The sequence below is a fragment of the Capra hircus genome, chromosome 12, assembly GCF_001704415.2.
Source record: "Capra hircus breed San Clemente chromosome 12, ASM170441v1, whole genome shotgun sequence".
NCBI lineage: Eukaryota > Metazoa > Chordata > Mammalia > Artiodactyla > Bovidae > Capra > Capra hircus.
Window position 1 is genome coordinate 54,873,993 of NC_030819.1, and position 19,053 is coordinate 54,893,045.

The 19,053-nt window shown below is 37.3% G+C and overlaps 1 protein-coding gene across 6 annotated transcripts in view; it reads left to right on the plus strand.

Annotated features, from left to right (window-relative positions):
• PAN3 (PAN3 poly(A) specific ribonuclease subunit) overlaps positions 1-18,824 on the plus strand; it is a 122,245-nt gene extending 103,421 nt beyond the window's left edge. For 4 of the 6 annotated variants that reach the window (XM_018056596.1, XM_018056594.1, XM_018056597.1 and 1 more), the window contains 5 exons: positions 4,353-4,492; positions 6,986-7,115; positions 7,828-7,892; positions 13,339-13,477; positions 15,867-18,824. In XM_018056596.1, coding sequence (XP_017912085.1) covers positions 4,353-4,492; positions 6,986-7,115; positions 7,828-7,892; positions 13,339-13,477; positions 15,867-16,007 — 615 coding nt within the window. In that variant the 3' untranslated portion in view covers positions 16,008-18,824. Of the gene's footprint in view, positions 1-4,352; positions 4,493-5,303; positions 7,116-7,827; positions 7,893-13,338; positions 13,478-15,866 lie in introns of those variants that run through there. The other 2 variants (XR_001918940.1, XM_018056599.1) reach the window with 2 other exon arrangements.

The following is a 19,053-nucleotide window of genomic DNA, read 5'->3' on the forward strand; positions in this document are numbered from 1 at the left end:
TATTCTGGGGGTGGTCTCTATGCAGACTTGAAACGTGCATTTCTTAATCACTATGGTGTGTTCAGTGTAGCGCCCTTAGAAGTTGTAATATAGAATTAGTGACAGTGTCAGAGACTAGTTGTTCAAGTGAAAATACATTTCTATGAATAGGAAATTTGTCCTCAGCATAGATTAGAACACTACCTAGCTGACTGAAACACAGTAAATAACATTTTACTTAGTTTTCACTTTTTAGTATGTTAAAATCACACTTGTTTTTACTTTTACAGTTGTCCCACTGTCAATCCAAAACTTTTATTTTCAGAGGAAAGGTGTTGTATAGCTATTTTCTAAAGGATTCTTTTTCTTTTCCTTAATCAAAACCTATCACTCACTTCTTGTACATTATCAGAATTCGGTTATAGTCTGACTTTATGGTAATATTGTGGACTGAGGTTCCATTGTGTTCTTAGCTGTTTCATTCTTATTTCTTGATTAATGCAAGACATAGGTAAGAATCCACGTCTGCAAGTAGCTTTCAGTGTGGCTGCTTTTGCCTTTTTACTCTGTGCAAGTAATATAGCTATTTAAAGTCAGTATCTCATGTCATTCTGTTTGTATTCATATTTTTTGAAGGATGTGCAGTTGTCATTTTAAGACAGTATTTGTTTGTTTTTTTCATGTAAGGAGTTTTTGGTGTTTCTGAACATTTATTAACTTAGGGAGATTTGATGTAAGACAAAATCTCTTATTTACATGGAGAAACAAGGAAATACCTTACCTTCCCACTGCCCTTCTCATTTCATTTTCTTTTCTTTAAATCTTTGAAAGATTTTAGTTTGCTTTATTAAAATTGAGACAAATTCAGAACAAAAAGGAAAGGCCAGGATGAGAATTGAAGTGTAAGTAGTGTGTGGTATTCTGGTCAGTTCATGCTTAAACCTCTTCCTTTGCTGCTGGACAGTGGGCAGCATAGTCCTCAGACTTAGAGCGACTCCTCTCGTCCTTTTCAGTTGTTTGCAGCCTCTTCACAGCTTCCTTCCCCTCTGCTCTGGCCCACCTACCCCCAGCAGCTGCCAAGCTGTTCTGGTTGGTAGTGCCATCTAGTGGGCTCTATGTGGAAAAATCTGGCTACCCTCCAGTACCCCCATCCTCACCCAACCCCCACCGCTAGCAGCTTTCTTCTGCAGAGGGGAATTTGCTCCCTCTTTCTTATCTTGGTTGGTTGTTTCTTATCTACTTTCCTGCTTATCATCTGTCTTATACTTAGTGCCTAACTAATTGGCTTTGAAAATTTCCCTTCATAATCTTTGTGCTTCTGAAAGTGACAGATTATTGACTGTTAAACTGCTACTGATCTTTATATATCCAAGGAAGTAATACTAAACCTTGGGAGAGAAATTAGACATTATTTAGAACCAGTGCCATCAGCCTCTATTGCAAGTATTAGGAAACCCTCTGTCCGCAGAACTGGTGTTGTGTTGTTTAAGTGCAGCCTCATGGTACCTCTCCATTCCTCTCTATTCTGAATATTTCCTTTTTCTTTTTAATTTCTAGTGAGAGATAAGACTAGTTTGATTTTGTTTTTCTGTACGTATCACAGCAGGGGTGTTTTCCATTTTTTTATTTTCGAATGTCCTTTATTTGTGTTTTGGATTGTATCGTTAGTTACCTTGGAAAACCACGCTTCATAAGAAAAAGCAATTCCAGAGTTTCAAAACAAACAACTGTAAAATAAGCATTTGGGCCAACTGATTGGTAGGTTAGGAGCTGCCCCCATTCATAAACTTGGGCTACTTTCAACCAGTTATCAGTCTCCCTTTATTTTTCAAAGGCAAAGATTGTATCAGGTTTCCTTTCTTTTTTTTGAAGTGAGTGTATATATGGATTTTCCATATAGCTTATGTAAGTAAGGTAAAGGAGAGAATTAATGGTAGTTCCTAGTGGGGGGGCTTATGATTTTACAGAGAAGAGGGTACATGAGAAAGGAGTGTATTGTTTCTTGTAGTCTATTTTTCATAGTCTGTTTCAGACACGTGAATAGAGACTGACTTTCAGTAAAATGGACATAAGTAGAGCCATAGATAGAATCAGAGAAAAATCAAGAAGTCAAGAATCAGGAAGAAACTGAAAATGAGTTGGGGGGAAAGCCTCCAGAATTCAACAAATGGGGGGAAAGCCAGATGGAGGTAAGAAGCAAAAATAACAAACGGAACACTATTTAGCTGGGAATAAGGAAAGGAGAGTTACTGAGCGCTTAATGACATTACAATGTCTCTATCGAGCAGGACTTCATTAACCTTTTTTATTTGAAAAAATCTGTTCTGATTTAGTCTGGATTATGTGATGTGTATACTTCATTTCTAGGTGGGTATTTCCACCTTGAGTCAGCTTCAGAAAGGTAGCAGATGTACTCAGAATCAGACGGACTTATTTCTTAAACCCATATAGTCTTTGAGCTATTTTGTGCTTTTGTTTTCCTGTTTTCCTATCTTGTAATAGGGGATGCTCTAGGTGGGAGATTTAGTTGTAGCATTGATTCAGGGTGGAGCTAAACTGAAGATTTTGCTGTTTGAGGGTGGGGATGTTGTGTGTTGCTACATGCTGCTGAAATACTTAATAAATAATAACAAGCTTAAGTTTGCTTTGCTGATGACACTGAATTGAAGCACTTGTAGACTTTTACAGTTTGCTTTTCCATGTACTGGTTTCTCTTGATCCGCATGTTTATGATTTCCTTTATCTAACTTGGAATGTTTTGTTGATCCGGAGAGAGACTGAGAGAAGTCCTGCCTGAGTTCAGTCACGGCTGTGGGTCCAGAGAGCAAGGATGGTGCCACAGCATTCATGCCCCTTCCTGTGGCACCTGCCCTCCCAGCCTGATCTCCAAACTCGGCCACTGACAGAGTTTTACACACTTTCTCTGACATGAATCCTTGGCAGCTCTTTTCCTGATCGATTCAGAGTTGTCTAATAATTAATTTTTCCACTGATTATATTATAGGATCTTAGGTTCAGAGTATCAGATTCACCAGTGCTAGATTTGAACTTTTTAATGTTATTTTAGTTATGGAGTTTGATTTCTTTTTATTTTTTTACTCTTTGGGAAGGATGTTGTTAAGGATAGCTGTGTAGTCCTAAAGTTTCAGTAGCAATTGCCTTGAAATACTCACCTGGTTTTGCAAATAACACCATTTATAAACTTCTACAAAACCAGTGGCTCTCAACCCTGGCTGCATATCTGAATCTCTTACGAAATTATGAAAAATACCAATATGTAGATCTTACCCCAGACTAACAACAACAAAATAGGATGGAAGGATAGCCACTGGGTGATGTTTTTTGGCGGGGGGGGGGAGCTTCTCAGGTGAATTTTATTGTAAAGCTAGGTTTGAAAGCTCCTATGGAATATTTATTTATTCCATAAATAAACATGTATCCAGTAATTCAGATGAGAAGATTTATGTGAGTTTTCTGTAGAAATTACTTCAAATGATTTCCTTGAACTCTAAACTGTCCATTGTCTTGGAGGTATATGATTACTGATAGTTAACCTGCCAAACAGGGCCACTTAGGTGACCATTCTGTTTCTAGGAGAAGCAGAATTATTATTATTCAGTGAGCTGTCTTTTAAACATTCTTTTGGAAGAAAGGCCTCAAAGAGGGAAATCTTTAAAACAAAGAAGGAAAATGAGTAGGAAATGAGGTGGTTACAGAGCTCAGAGATCGACTATAGTGTAAAAACCTGTCTGCTTGGAAACAAGGGCAGATGGACTGTCATGGAGGTTTGCAGCATTGTTGATGTCTAGAGAATGTGCTCAGAAATCAGGTATTGCGGACATTGTGTTTGGAATAAGGGAATTACTTCCCTTTCAAATACACTCTCACTTTTGTGCATCATGGAGAATGAAGAAAGTGCTTGTCGTGACTGTGATGATCACTGAAGCAGCTGTTTGGTAACCAGCCTCAAATGTCCTGCCATAGTAAGAATATGAGCTTTATTTAAGTATAAACATTTAGGGGGAAAAAAGGACAGTAAAGCAGCGGTTCTGTAGGTGGCATATGAATTGTTTGGAATAATGTTTCTTAAAGTAGCCCCTAGAAGTACCTTCATTAGAATTACCTGGGTACTTTAAAAATGTTGGGCCTGTTCCCAGACCTACTGAGTGAGAATCCGGGGTAGAGCTGCTCAGAAAGTCTCTTTTTAATGAAGCTCCCAGGTAATTCTAATGAGCACCAATATCTAGGAACCTTGTGCTTAGTTCTTCAGCTTCTTTGTAAAGATGCTTTTTCCATACAGGCAATAGTGTCAGTGTATTAAATTTGTACCTATGAAAGAAAAATTAAAAGTTATATTTATTCTTTCATGTCAGCAAGCAGATCTGATATCATTAGGAAAAGTTGTGTTGGCTTTGGCTTGCAACTCTTTGGCAGGAATTCAGCGAGAGAATTTACAGAAAGCCATGGAACTGGTGACAATCAACTACTCCTCTGACCTGAAGAATCTGATTTTGTAAGTTTTAATATAATGATCTTATGAGATAAGACAGAGATTTTTCATGACAGTCTTTTAACAGTGATTCTACTGAGTTTTAGTTTCCACTATTTAAAATCAGGACAAACATAATTAAATAATTTTTAATTTATTTTTATTGCTAAGTATGTATTTCTTGAAATAAGTTCATAAACCAGTGTGTTTAAATTAGTCATTGGTGTTTCAAACATTTGTCCAAAGGGTAGACCCCCCTAGAGCTGCATTAGTATCTATGAGCTACATATGACCTTTTAAATTTAAATGAATTACAGTTAAATAAAATTGAAACAATTCAGTTCCTCAGTTGCACCACGTACATCTTAAGAGCTTAGAAGCTGCATGTACCTTCTGGCTCATATACTGGACAGTGTGGACATGGAACATTTGCATCATCTCAGAAAGTCCATTAGACAGTGCTGTTCTTCAGAGTGGTCAACATCTTTGTAAGAGCTGTCAGAAATAACCCCATCTGCAGCCCAGTTGTGTGGTGTGTGGCCCACACCCCTGTTTCAGAGAGTATGTGTGTCAGGGTCCCTTCTCCCCTAGTGTCTTTATACTCCAGGAAATCCTTGATTGTACGTCTGAAAAGACTGGGGCTTAAGAGAAGCCCAGTCCACTGTGGACTGCTGTCACGATGGTCTATAAGATGCGTCTGACATCGGGGATTCTGGAGGGGGGACAACCAGAACTCTTATTTTAAATGATTCAGGAGAATAGATGCTAGGAAGTCTCCTGAAATTTTTTTTTTATGATGTTCTAGAAGCAATTAGAGCTTATTGATCCTTTTCAGTCTCTTTTAGCTTCCAGCTGTTCCTTCTGATCTTTCTGTGTAACCCTGGATGATCCCGTTTCTTTTTGGACTAGCCCTGTGGTATGGAACTGAGGGACGGAGGATGGGGCTGCCCACCTGTGCTTTGTTACACTGGCCTAAGTGTCCTGCTTGTGACAGAGCACTGGAGCCAGTGGTTACCTGGTTCCTCTGATGATCAACTAAGATGATTTCTCTTAAGTAAAAATATTTGTTTCATATACTATCACAGCAGTGATTTCTAGCCATAGCTTGCAACACCTAGGATATTTTAAATAATCTCAAGTTATAATTTTCCCTTTTTATAAAAGTGAGAGTAAAGGATATAAGTGTAATAAATTGGCCATAAGTTAATAATTACTGAAACTGGGTAATGGGTACATGAAGATTCATCATACTCTTCTCTCTCCTTCTATAAATGTTTGAAATTTTCCTTAATAAAAAATGAATAAACAAAAAAGTCATACTTTCATACTAACCAGTAATCAAAATTTACAGAGCAGTAAACTATGTATCATGTACTTTTGAGCTGATTGATGTGAATTATGAATTAATTCACCTAATTCTCCCAATAACCCTTTAAATTAGGTACCATTACTAGCTCCATTTTAAAGATGTCAAAACTGAGGCTGGGAGCTATAAAATAACTTGCCAAAGTCACATAGCTTATAATAACTTCAAGTGTGAGAAGTTAGATATAAATAGGTCAGTAATTTCAGATGAATGGCTAAGACATAGATTGTCCACATGAGTTTATAACTGTTCATTTATTTAACAAAAGAATGCCTAACTCTGTGTCAGTTGCTGAAGCTACTTTGTATAAGATGAACAGAATCCCCCGTCTTCTGGAGCTTCCCCCCATTATAATGGGGAGGAGTTAATAAACTCGTCAACAAGTAAGATGTTTGCAAGATAGAGATAAGTCCTATGGAGAAAATAGGTATAATTATAAGCAGAGCGCAGAACAGTTAGAAGCTGCTTTGTTAGGAACGGTTAGGACACGGCTGACCTGTCAGAATACTAATACTAAATGATCAATAATCATTGTGTTCCGACAGGTAGCCGTTTGAGACGTGTAGTATTTTTCTGCCTTAGTTATGATGGTAGAAGAAACTGTTCTTTTTCCTGATGTGTGTTAGTGCATGGAGATTTCTCAGAAATAAAAATACCATGACAGCTGGTGAATGAAGTCACAGAGCAGGAGACAGCTTCCTAAAACACTGAAGCTTGTTTCCCTTACCAAATGAAAGTCTGAGTTTTAGTTTAAAAACTATTTTTGAAGACCAATGGAAAAATTTCCCACCTACAACCACCTCTCCCAAAACCTTTGGATTTTTTCATCTCCCACTATTGTGAAGAAGGGTTTGAGAATGGAAATATGGTAAGTGTAACTCTATACCCAGCTTTCCTTTCTCATTTTCATAGTAGTAAAAGATTTAGAGAAAGAGACGTTTTTACAGTTTTTTCCATTGGCTCTTAAAGTTTTCCAGAGAAAAGAAATACAATCATTAAGCTTAAAAAATGAACTCGACTTGCATGACAAAGAAATTTGGAAATTGTGTACACTAACATGCTGGTGGCAGCAGTCCCTGTGTGCTTGTGGGTTGTGTTGTTCTGTAAACTGCGTGTTTGGCATTCAAGTGATCCTTCTCTATTTTGGTTAGATATTTGTTGACTGACCAAAACAGGATGCGAAGTGTAAATGACATCATGCCCATGATTGGTGCTCGATTTTATACTCAATTGGATGCTGCTCAAATGAGAAATGATGTCATAGAGGAAGACCTTGCAAAGGTAACGTGTGTAGTTAAAGGACTGTGTACGCACCTGCATCTGTGTCTATCAGTAGATGTAAAACAGAGTAATTACTGTGCTGGATATAGTACTCTGCTGGATATAGTACTCTGCTGGCTAAGACTGCAGATATTTTTGTCCAAACTTAGTGTTCAGTATTTTGATTTCTCCGGTCCTCTGGGCATTTGTCTTTTTTTTTTTTTTTTTTTTTTTTGGTTCATGGTTTTTCTACAGTCTTGAGATACAATCTTGATTTTTTTTTTTTTAATATGCAATCTTAGTAGTAGACAGCTTCAGTGGGGGAAGAATAAATCACAGGCTTGTGATTAATACATACACCCTACTGTATATAAGATAGATAACCAACAGGGTGTACTGTGTAGCACAGGAAACTACTCTAGTCTGATAACCTATATGAGAAAAATCTGAAAAAACAATGAATACATGTATATGTGTAACTGAATCACTTTGCTATACAGTGAAAGTAACACAAAAACTATAATCCAATAAAAAAGGGACAATTGCATAATCTTGAGTATTACAGTATATGAAAAGAACATGTTATATTCAAAAGTATAACCAAAAGGTGGGAATATTAGGGTTTATGGTTTAAAGCAAATATTGGTACAGGATACCAGTTTTATAAACGTTTGCTTTTATATTCAGTTAGCTGGAACATTAATATTCTTTCTCTTTTTAAAATGTTTTATAGGAGGTTCAAAATGGAAGACTGTTTAGGCTTCTAGCAAAATTGGGAACAATCAATGAGAGGCCGGAGTAAGGATTTACAGTATTTTACATCATGATTTCAATCAAGGGCACTGTTTTGCATAACCAGAATGAGTATACCTTATTCTTACTGATTTTATTTGGGAAAAGAGAAGAATTCTCATGTAAAGTGACCTTTTAAGCCTGTTGTTAGCCTTTAGGGTGGTATTTTTAACCACAGCCCTGGTTGTGATTGTCCTTAGGGATTATACATGCACACAGAGAGACAGACAGACAGAGACACACACACAATACACTGTGTTAAAAACCTCTGTTGTGGTTTGCCTTTGAGGGAACATTTTCTGCCTGTCAGTGCTGCCTCTTCCCCTGTGCTTTCTGAAGCCTGTTCCTTTTACCACGGTCAGATTGGATCTTTTTGATACTTCTGATTGTTTCATGCCTCTTACCTTCTATTAAAGTGCATTGTTTGTAGCTGTCACATGAGTGACACTGGAAAGGCATCACTATCTTACATTATTGTTTAGTTCTGCCTTGTTTGTGAGTTAAAGTTAATTGTATGTTCAAGAAAGAAGCAAGGTTGATGTTTATGCCTCATACCTGTCCCAAAGACAAGGTTGGTGACTGTGGTACAAGTTACATTTCAGGATTGTTAACTGCTGTTCATAGAGATAGGTGGTAGATAAATACCATTGCTTGAGGGGGTTTTTTTGACCACAAAATTTAAATCACATACCTTTCTTCAAAGTTAAAAGATTCAGTTAGCATTTTCCCTAGCGATTTTTCTAAATAAAGAGAATGTGGTCATATGTTGAACCATTTGAAAAGTTTTTAATTGCTTCTTCTGGCATTTCTCTCTTTATTTAAAAATACCTGCTTAAGTGCTGTTTCTTGATTTTTTTCAGTGTTTCAGTTTTTCTACAGTGTATAGCTCAGTCCTGTGGCAGGTGAGGCTGTATTTCTCATACACCTTTCCCTTAACTAAACACACACACCCACACACACACCCACACACACCCACACACACCCACACACACACACACCCACACACACACCCACACACACCCACACCCACACCCCCACACCCACTTAACCCCTGAATTTTGAGATGAACATTCAGTGTTGACATTATTAGAGCCAGGTAAATACTGTTTGTAGCTTCTCCACACAGTAAATCATGACTACATTTCCTTTATTTTGTATTTTGTTTTTTTGATTTTTGTTCTCCTGGTGTGAATACTTGTCTTATGTAGAAAACTAACCAAGTGAAAAATATTTACCACCAGTTCATTCTAAACTCCCTGCCGGATATAAAACACCCTTCCATATGGCCCAAAATGAGTAATAACCTCTCAGTTCCTTTTTTCCTCCCCATTAGAAAAATTACCCCCAGGGCCTCTGCCCTCTGCCCCTCTCGGGGCTAGTTGCCTTCCAGCGTGCTCACGCCCTCAGCTGAGACCCCAGGCTTCCCTTCACTCTTGCCCTGGGAGCTCTCCCTCTTTTTGTCCCACCTCTGTGTTGAACACCCTGTTTCTTGCTTTTTGCATTGGTTTACTCTTCTGCTTTAATAAATCACATGCTTCTGTAGCTTCCTGAGAAAGGGGAGTTTTTCCCAGTGTTTGGAAGTCTAAAAATATCTTTATTCTGCTTTCATACCTTATTGATAGTATGATTGGGTATATGTCCTCAGAAAATTCTTTTTATTAATGAAGTCTTTTGAGTATAGTGTGTATGGACCAGTTTCTTTAAAAGTAGAAAAGGTTTGCAGTGAAAAACCTTTCATACCTGACACCCCCAGTCTCTCCACTCCTCCTACCAGCCTTTATTAGTCTCTTGTACATATTCCCTGAGTTAACAACTGTATATTCTTATCACCACTCTACTTTAAAATATGTACAAACTGTAGGTTATGTACAGTGGTCTGTATATTGCACATGACAGTATGTTTTCTCATAACAGTGTATTTTGGAAATCTTTGTACAGGTATGTTTAGTGTACGCCCAGCAATCTTCTCAATAGTTAGCAAACATGACCTAACTGAATCTTAGTAACAGCCCGTAGTGCGGATACTTCAGTATTCCCTTTTAATAGAGAGACTGAAGCATAGAGAGGTTAAAAGCCTCTGGGGTCACACATAAAGTCAGGACTTGAGTCTGGACAACATGTGGCTCCAGAGTCTGTGCTGTCTTAACCACAGTGCCGTGCTTCCTCATGGTCAGTGGCCGTGTAATAGTCCATCATGTGGATGCTCTGTAATTTGTCTCTCCAGTTCCTTATCAATGGCCTTTTGAGTTGTTCTCAGCCTTTTTGCTAGTGTAAGCAGTTCTGTAGGGACTGACTTAAGCATACTTAATTTTGTGTGTGTACAAGTATAGGTCCAACTCTGATTGTGAGATCAGTACCTGCTGGAATTGGTGACTGTAATTTGATAACTGTTAGAAGAATTTACCAGTGTACAGTGCATGAGAGTCTTTCACTAGCAATACTTTTTCTGAACTTCTGGGTTTTTGACAACCTGATAGATAAAAAATTGAATCTCAGTGCAGGTTTTTTGGTATTTACTCAATAATCAGTACGTTGCCTATCTTTCTGATTCATTTCTGTTTCCTTTTCTGTCTGTCTAATCCTTTTCGCATCTTTATTTCCAGTTGCATTTTCTGTCTTTTTGCTATGTAGGAGCCAGAGGGATCTGACCTTTGTGATCCTTTCTTTTAAGTTTGTAATCTTTCTTTTGACTCTGCTCAATTTTTTCCCATACAGACGTTTTTATAGTAGTCGAATTGATAAAATGTACTTTTTGCTTCTGGATTTTGAGTCATGGTCAGAAAGTTAGCATTTCTACTCTTAAGATAATCTTATGAAGGGATCATCAAGTATTTTCTAGACTACTTAAGGTTTCATTTTTTTATATTAAAATTTTTTATATGTTTGGAATTTATATAGGATGTAAGGTATGAATTCACCACCACCCCCACCACCGACAGTGGTCCAAAAGCTATTTATTGCATAGTCTAGCTTTTCCCACTGGTTTATTAAGGCAGCAGCTTTCACACTATCTTAATGAGTGACATTTAACATCTACTAGTGTTAGCTCTTTCTTATCTCCGTTTTATTGGTTCTATTAAATTTATTAGTAAGCTTAAGGAGCATTTGTGATTTTTAGATGTGGAGTTACCTTCACCAAGATAATGGCATGTCACTGTATTTGCTGATGTCTGCTTTAGTATCCTTCAGAGTTTACGTTGTTCTTCGTATAGTTACAATACACTAAGTTTATTCTTAGGTGTTTTTTCTTGTTGCTGTTATCAGTGGGAATTTTCTCCATTCTGTCTTCTTAGATTCTTTGTTATCCAGTGTATGTGAAAACAATTGATTTCTATAAATTTTGAAGTGTGGGACTTCTAGTGTTTGGGTAATTTTTCAGTAGATTCTTCTGGGTTTCTCAGTCGTGTCTTTATATAATGATAGTCATATTTCCTCCCTTCTCACTTCTGTACTTTTGATGTCTCTTGAGTGACTGTGTTAATACCTCTAATGCATAGTTCAGTAATAGTAATGATAGTTTCTTTCAGAATTTGAAGCACTGCTCCATTTATTGTCTTTTAACTTATAGATAGACTCAAAGCCATTTTCTTTCCAAGTTTTTCTTCATCCCCATGCTTTTAGGACAACTCTTCCCCCCTCCCCCCGCCCCTTTTAAAAATCATTGATGTGCAGAAATTCACAACCATGTGCTGTGGTGGTGAGTTTTTGATTCATTCTGATGAGTCAACAGATGGGCCTTTTAACCTTGGGAATTTGTATTTTTAGTTCTTGGAAGTTGTCTTACTGTTTCTTTTCAAACCCCTTTCTGGAATTCGCACTGCTTAGATGTTAGACCTTTGCAATTGATTTTCTAATATTCTCCTGTTTTCCATATTGTGTCTTAGTGTTGTGCTTTGTAGCCAAGAATCTCAACTTATTTTGTCTGAAGTTAAAGTGTTTTTTCCTAATGCTTTAAATTTGTACTTTCTAGGCAATAATCTCAACTTACTTGGTCTAAAATTAAGGAGTTTTTTCCCTAATCCTTTAAATTTTTAAAATTTCTGCTATATTTTAAATTTCCAAAAACCTTCTGCTTTCTGAATATTTCTGTCTTACAGCATTTAATTCATTTTTCTCTGAGGCTGTCAATTATAGATTTTTACTGAGTGGGTTTTTAAAATTTTTATTCAACTTTTATTTTGTCCCCTACAGTATCTCATAGGAAATCCCACTAATGACTTCACCTTCAAGCACCCCACAAAGCATTAGAGCTCTTTTTTTTTTTTCCTGATCTGCTAAGTTATGCTGCTTACCTGTCTGCTTTTCACCTTTTTAATTTTTGTGACTATTTTTTGTCTCCTGTTGTTTCTGATCCCTTTGTCCTTGTCTGTCTATATGCTTTCTTAGACACTTACTGTCAGTTGGCTGGGATTTTGAAAAGAACAGAGATAAATGGGTGTGTTTAATCAGCTTTTAATTGAAAGACCCTGAAGTGATCTTAATACAGCAGACACATGACTGTTGGGGCTTCCCTCTTTGTTCTCAGAATGCAGACCTCATTTTCACATGTGATCTAAGGCTGCATGGCCTGACCTCTCCCTTTTCATCCTTGCTTCAGATCTGCCTTTTTTTTTCTTTTAATTTCCTCCTTGCCTCTTGTGCTGTCTGCCCATCTTTTCTTGTACTCCTCCTTGTCCTCACTCGGGTCCTGCACTCTGATCTCTTTTCTCCCCCAACGCCATCCAGCCTCACTTGTCTTTTCTTGTTTAGGTGCTCCTTGCTCTGTCCCTTGCACATACTGAGGCCTCTGACCAAGAGGCATGCTTCCTTGGGGAGAACACCCATTCCCTGTCTGGAAAGCCTTCCTTGGCTTCCCAGGTGAATTCTGTTTCTGGTCTATACTGTGTCCCTGTTTTTAAATGGCATTCTCTCCATATGCAGTTATAGCTTTCTGTAACCTGTATGTTTCATAGGTCACTGAAAACTAACAGTGACCATCTGGCCAGTTTTCCAGCTCTTTGCCACTCACTTTCACATCATCACATGATGGTAGGATACCAGTATCTACCCCATTTTGTTCAGTCCTAAACATTTCCCTGTTTTATGCCCCCAGAAAAGCAGAAGACATGTCTGACATCTCTCTCTACCCTTTAAAAGAGATCATTTGCTTTCTTCCCCATGTTATCTAATGGTAGGGGCCTAAGTGAGAAAGGGATTGTGAAGTAGGAGTATGTAAGGGGGTGATTGCTTTGATAAGTAGAAAATGGTATTCATGTACTTCATGTTCAGTGAGATTATTTTTAAAAATCTATGGGCACTCTGGACATAAAAATTAGATTGAAAAAAGCTACACACAGACCCTATTTTCTGGTTGATTGTAGACAACAATAAAACTGGTTTTGAGTCTGAAGTATAAACATATAGCTTTGTGGTATAAGCATGAGTTATTGAGATTAATATTCCCTTCCCTCAGGTTTCAGAAGGATCCTACCTGGTCGGAGACGGGAGACCGGTACCTGTTGAAGCTCTTTAGGGATCATCTTTTTCATCAGGTGACAGAAGCGGGTGCTCCTTGGATTGACCTCAGTCATATCATTTCTTGTCTTAACAAGGTAATCTGGGTCTGGACTTTGAAGATTATGATGCTATAATCTCCAGTTTATAGAGCTGCATCTTGTACAAATACGGAGAGATATAAGGAGTTAGGTCTCTGTACTCTGCTGTAGTATACAGGGCATGTTATTCATAATTATTAGCTGTTCCCACTTAAGTAGCAGTTTCTAGAATGGGAGTATTTTTTAAAACTTGCATGAATAATTTCAGAATTTTTCATGGTGGATCTTTTTGTTGTGATCAAATGTCACAAAATGACTGCCTCTTTCCCCCAACCCACCCCCACTGTATTTTATTTACCAGGTGTAGTTTGTTTCAACATATGAGGCCATGAGTGGGAAAGACAAAAATACTTTTACGTTTAAATATCTTTAAAAGCTGGATTCCTTTCTTTGCAGTCGTGAGTCACATTGAGTGCTCTCAGCTCAAGGTGTCAGTCAAGTGTTAAAACTGAGAGCGCAGTGCCAGCAGAGCCCGCTGTGATAAATGGGGGATAGATAGGTGGTTAGATGAACCATGTTGGTAGAGGCATGTCATATGTTTATTTAAGAGGCGAGCTTTGTGCTTTAGAGAGAGCTAGGAGACATGAGATTTACAGAGAAAGGGAGGAATGCATTTTCCTTGTGAACTACTTGTAATCATGGAGAGAAATGGGTTTCCAGAGGTAAACCCTCGTCTTTGTTTAGGTTTGTATGTGAAACGGGGGTTGGCCGCCTGTGAACCAAATCCTTGGCCTGTTTTTAGACAACCTACAAGCTAAGAATTTTTTCTCACGTTTTAAAAAGATTGTAAAAACAACTAACAATATGAAACAGAGGCTTATATATGGCCCTGAAATTGAAAGCATTTACTGTCCGGCCCTTTTCTGCTGACCCCTGGTCTAAGCTGTCCCTAAGTTGCAACGATTAGAGCAGAAACTAGCCACTGTGGCCCATGATTTAGATCTGTTGGCTACAGTGTGCTCATCCTCCAGATAAAATGGGTTTTATTTTTAAGCATACTTTGCCATGTTTGAATTTCCTTAAAACGCTTTGGAGAGTATTGTCAGTAACCTACATTAAGACAGAACAAGACTGTATGTATAATTTAGCTAATCTGGTATGATATATATATTCGTTTGTCCTTTTTCTTGGAGAAAACATTTTTCTTAAGCACCAAGTGGAGAATAATGCCGCCAGGTTTTAGAAAACAGAGTCTGCAGTATCAAAGCACCAGTGGGTAAAAATATGTAAAACTGGAATAAATACTGACAGGGAGAGCCTGTGGAATAAGCCATGAACAGACATTGTAGGTGAAGATTACCTATTGAGTATTAGGATAACTGAAGCTTTGGAGAAAATTCTGTTTCATTTCATAAAATAACTGGGAGTAAATAACTCAGAGTAAATAAAATAGGAGTAAATAAGTTTATCCTAAATCTGAAAATGTGACAATGTTTTGTTTAGAAAAAGTGTAATAAATTAAAAGGGATGGATGGTCATTTTGGTGATATAAAAATTAAATTTTTACATAGATTATTTTGGTGGAAATGACAGAAATTAGATGGTAAAATGATTTGAAAAAGGCTATTGTCTTCAGAATTAGTGTTAAACATTTTAATGAATTAATGAAAAGGGAAGGGAAAAGGTACATTGAAAACTAACAAAAGTAAAGTGAAAATCCTAAAAGGAGAAGTTATTTGATGAACTCAGGATTCTTACTAACGTAACGCTTTATAAAGGCCTTATTAAAATATTATTGCCAGATCCTGATAGATAGGGATTTGATACTGATCATATACTGGAATTCACACAAGTGGAAATAACAGAAGTAAACATATGAAAACATTTGGTAACATTAGTTAAAAAGGTTAAAAAAAAACCATTTAAAAAGGTAAATTAAAACAGCAAGGTACTCATCTGATGCAGTGTTACTGGTAAATTGGTACAGATCATAAATTTGTGCTGTTCAATGTCCTTTGGAAAGCAATTTGGCTCTATGTATTAAGCTATAAAATTCCTCAGACTTCTTGATCCCATCTCTCCTAGGGAAGTAATTCTACAGAAGAAAAAAATTAAGTAGCCAAAATATGTTCATTGCACTGTAATTCATGACGCCAAAAGACTGGAAGATATTGGGGGAATAATTGAAGTCTGCATTTTATGGAGTATCAACTGGATGGAAAGTATTGCACCCAAGTGTTAAGCATGAAAGACAGGCAGGCAGCAACATAGGGCAATCTTTTTAAAACACACACCTGAGCTGAAGTGTGTGCTACTGACTAGTGATGTAAAATGTTTACGATTATCTACAGGGGTGTGACACAATTTAAAATGTTTCATATATTACTGTTCACGTGTTGTCCTAAATAGGCTTACACTTTACATGTTGTGTGCTTGTTTGTTTCAGTTAGATGCTGGTGTGCCAGAAAAAATAAGCCTCATTTCCAGAGACGAGAAGAGTGTTCTTGTGGTGACTTACAGTGACTTAAAGCGATGTTTTGAAAATACTTTTCAAGAACTGATTGCAGCTGCGAATGGTCAGTTGTAGTATTTGCTTAAAAAAAAAACAATAGGCGGGATATGGCCAAGGAGCTTAACCAATAGCAGATTGCACTACAGCTGAACTGTTCTCATCATCTCATCTCACGTCGGGGAAGCACGCAGAAGATGAGCAGAGCTGCTTGCACTTGGGTCAGGTGCGCTGTTACTTGAAAGAAAGAATGTCTCCCTCAGCCCCGATCTGTGGCTGCCGGTGGGGCCACACCTGTGAAGAATTTATTTTAGATCAAGGAGCACCATTAGGTGAATGATGTTCCAGCTTTTGTTTTTTTTTCCCCCCACTTGTATATGCACTAATTTTAATTTTTTTAAGACTTTTTTCTGATCTTTGAACTTTTGCCATGTTGTATACTTATTAAGGGAAATTATTTGCAAGGACACTTTTGGGAAACCAAGCTGGGCAACATTTTGTTCACTGAGGGGTGCAGAATTTGCTTTTTTGGGGAGGGGTTGCCCTGAATAACATAACGGACCAGGTCAGTGATTTCATGGAAGTACAGTATAGTGCATAGTTCTTGTAAGAGTATTGTATGCAAGCTCTGTATGCCACCCACTGTTTGTTCAGATTGAGAGTTTTTTTGTGTGTTTTGTTTTTAAGAACACAGAAAAATATCAGTGAATTATTGGGCATGAATTCCCCTCTCAGCTGATTTAAATCCTTTCTGAATGAGGATAGACAGACACTGAAGGAGCATACAGAACTCTTTGCTCCAGATTCAACCAGAGCCTTTTTTTTTTTTAGTGTTCCCCTGCTAATCAGATACATTTATGCCATTTTTTTTTCAATAGAAAAAGAACATTAAGAAATTGTGTTAAAGGCCTGAAGGTCAGGAGTCTGTTGCTTTAGGTTCTTTTCAGTTTGCTCTTTTTGTATAAAGTTCTGTTCTTTGAACCACAGCTTTACTATGGTACTTTACACTGGACACAGATGCAGAGACACTGTTCAGAAGACAAGCTGCACACAGCAGTGGTCTGGCGTCGAGAGCTTTCTGAAGTCTTACAGCCTGGATCTGGAAGGATCACAGTCTGCTGTGCCTTTGCAGTCACTGCTTAGCCCAAAGTCATAGTGCTTTTGATAATAATAACTCTGTGGGGGTATTCCTGAGTCAGTCAATCTCAAAAGTTTGGAATTTTCCTCCTCTTAACTTTCTTAACATTTGGACGTGCAGTTGTCGCCAAACTTGGGTATTCATGGAATTTCTAGTCAATGAAATACCTGTACTTAGATACTGAAGACTGCCAAATACATAGGAATTTTCTTTCATAAAAACCAGTAATGAAGACTCTTATCTCCTTTCCCAGCACTGAATGTTTTACTAGCACTGGGTGCTCACCACACAACGATGAAGAAATGTGGAAACTCAGAAGGTCGGGAGGGACTTCCAGGCGCTTGCAACTGATGTGACAGTCTTCAATTTTAATAACTATTCATATTTGTAGTTTTCAGAGAAGTTTTTAATATTTCTCTGTCCACTTTTTATAAGCTTTAAAATGATTTTCTCTGCCTTGAGATTTGCATCAAGAAAAAGCACCTCTTCACCCAAAAGCTTTGAAGACTAGAGACATGCTTTACATGTTTTAACAAGTGTGTTTGAGTCCACGTTTGGTAGCATCAGTTGTTGAGTTAAAAAGGAAATCAATTATTGCATTTGATCAGGATGGATTTTAAAAAGAACATAATGTTCACTATTCAAAGGATAATTAACATTTGCCACCATAATGTTCTTTTTTTATGTAAAAGGAACAAGAACTTGGAGACATTAACATGCAAAGGTCTTTTATCATTATTAGCTCATGTATTTGAGGAAGAGCAGCTGTCTTTTTATATGTTTTTTGACAAATCATATTGTAATTCTTTTGTACAAAAAAGAACTACTTGTATTCTAGAAGAAATATGAAATGCTTAATTTATAAGCGGGCTGGAGATTTTTTCCAATATTGTTTTCTTTGAAAATGAAAGGGGATCATCTATTTTAGTTTTGGGGTCTGGGAACTTTTTGAAAATTTAATTTGTGGACCAATGTTATATGAAAGCTAAGGAAGGGCAGGGGTAAAATAGGGCTTGATTTTCTCATTCTGTATAGACCAGCAAACTTCCCTCTGCAAGGCAGGCTCAAATCACAAACCCAAGAGTGTTTGCGTCATAAAACGCTAGTTTGCTTCAGCCCCTAGTAACCTCAGGACTTGGTTTGAATATAAAAGGTAGACAACTGATATGTTTTCACGAGTAAAATATTGTCAGCCAGAAAACAGTTGGTGTCAGGTAAACGTCTTTTTTTTTTAAGCTTTGTTTTATATTTATTTTTCATTTAGTTTTTATTGGGAATGGTTTTCAATAGCACTCTTATTAGTTCTGCTTAGGTGTTTTTTGGGGGAGCCCTCTTTTCCATAGTGTTACTCCACTTAAGAGGTTGTCTAAAAGTTAGTCTTTTTAATTCATAGGAAGATTTTAATATCTGAGAGTACTCAAATTAAGGATGTAAACTTCCCACACCTTCCTGTTATGACAGATATAAAAGCACAGAAAGGACAACCCTTGAAAATCATGTAACATTGGTCATTTCAGCTTTTTGTACCTATTTTAAATTCTGTCAGCGCGTTTACTTCATTGTAAATATTTTTGAGGGCACCTTTGTGTTTTTTCCTTCAACCTTGGTTCTGTGATTTGGATGTCAACAACTTCCCTGAAAAGCACCAGTGTGTTAAGTTCTAACGTCATGACCCCGGTCTGGGTTATTTCATCTTTAATCCTGTTTTCAGTCTCTATGTGTACAGCAGTATTTTTAATAAAGAATTACAGAGAGAAGATTGTCCTTTTTTTCCCCCCTTTTTGGTACCAGTGCATTTAACAAGATGATGTTTGTCTTATGATCAGGACTTAAAAGGCTGAATATTTCATATGTGTTTTGGAGGAATTTTTGGTCTTTGGATAAAATGGTGGCAGATTTATTTACCAAGTATCTGTTAAATGCTTAACTTGGACCTGTTCTAGACACTAAAAATGCAGATAGGAGTACTTGTTATTTACAGAATGT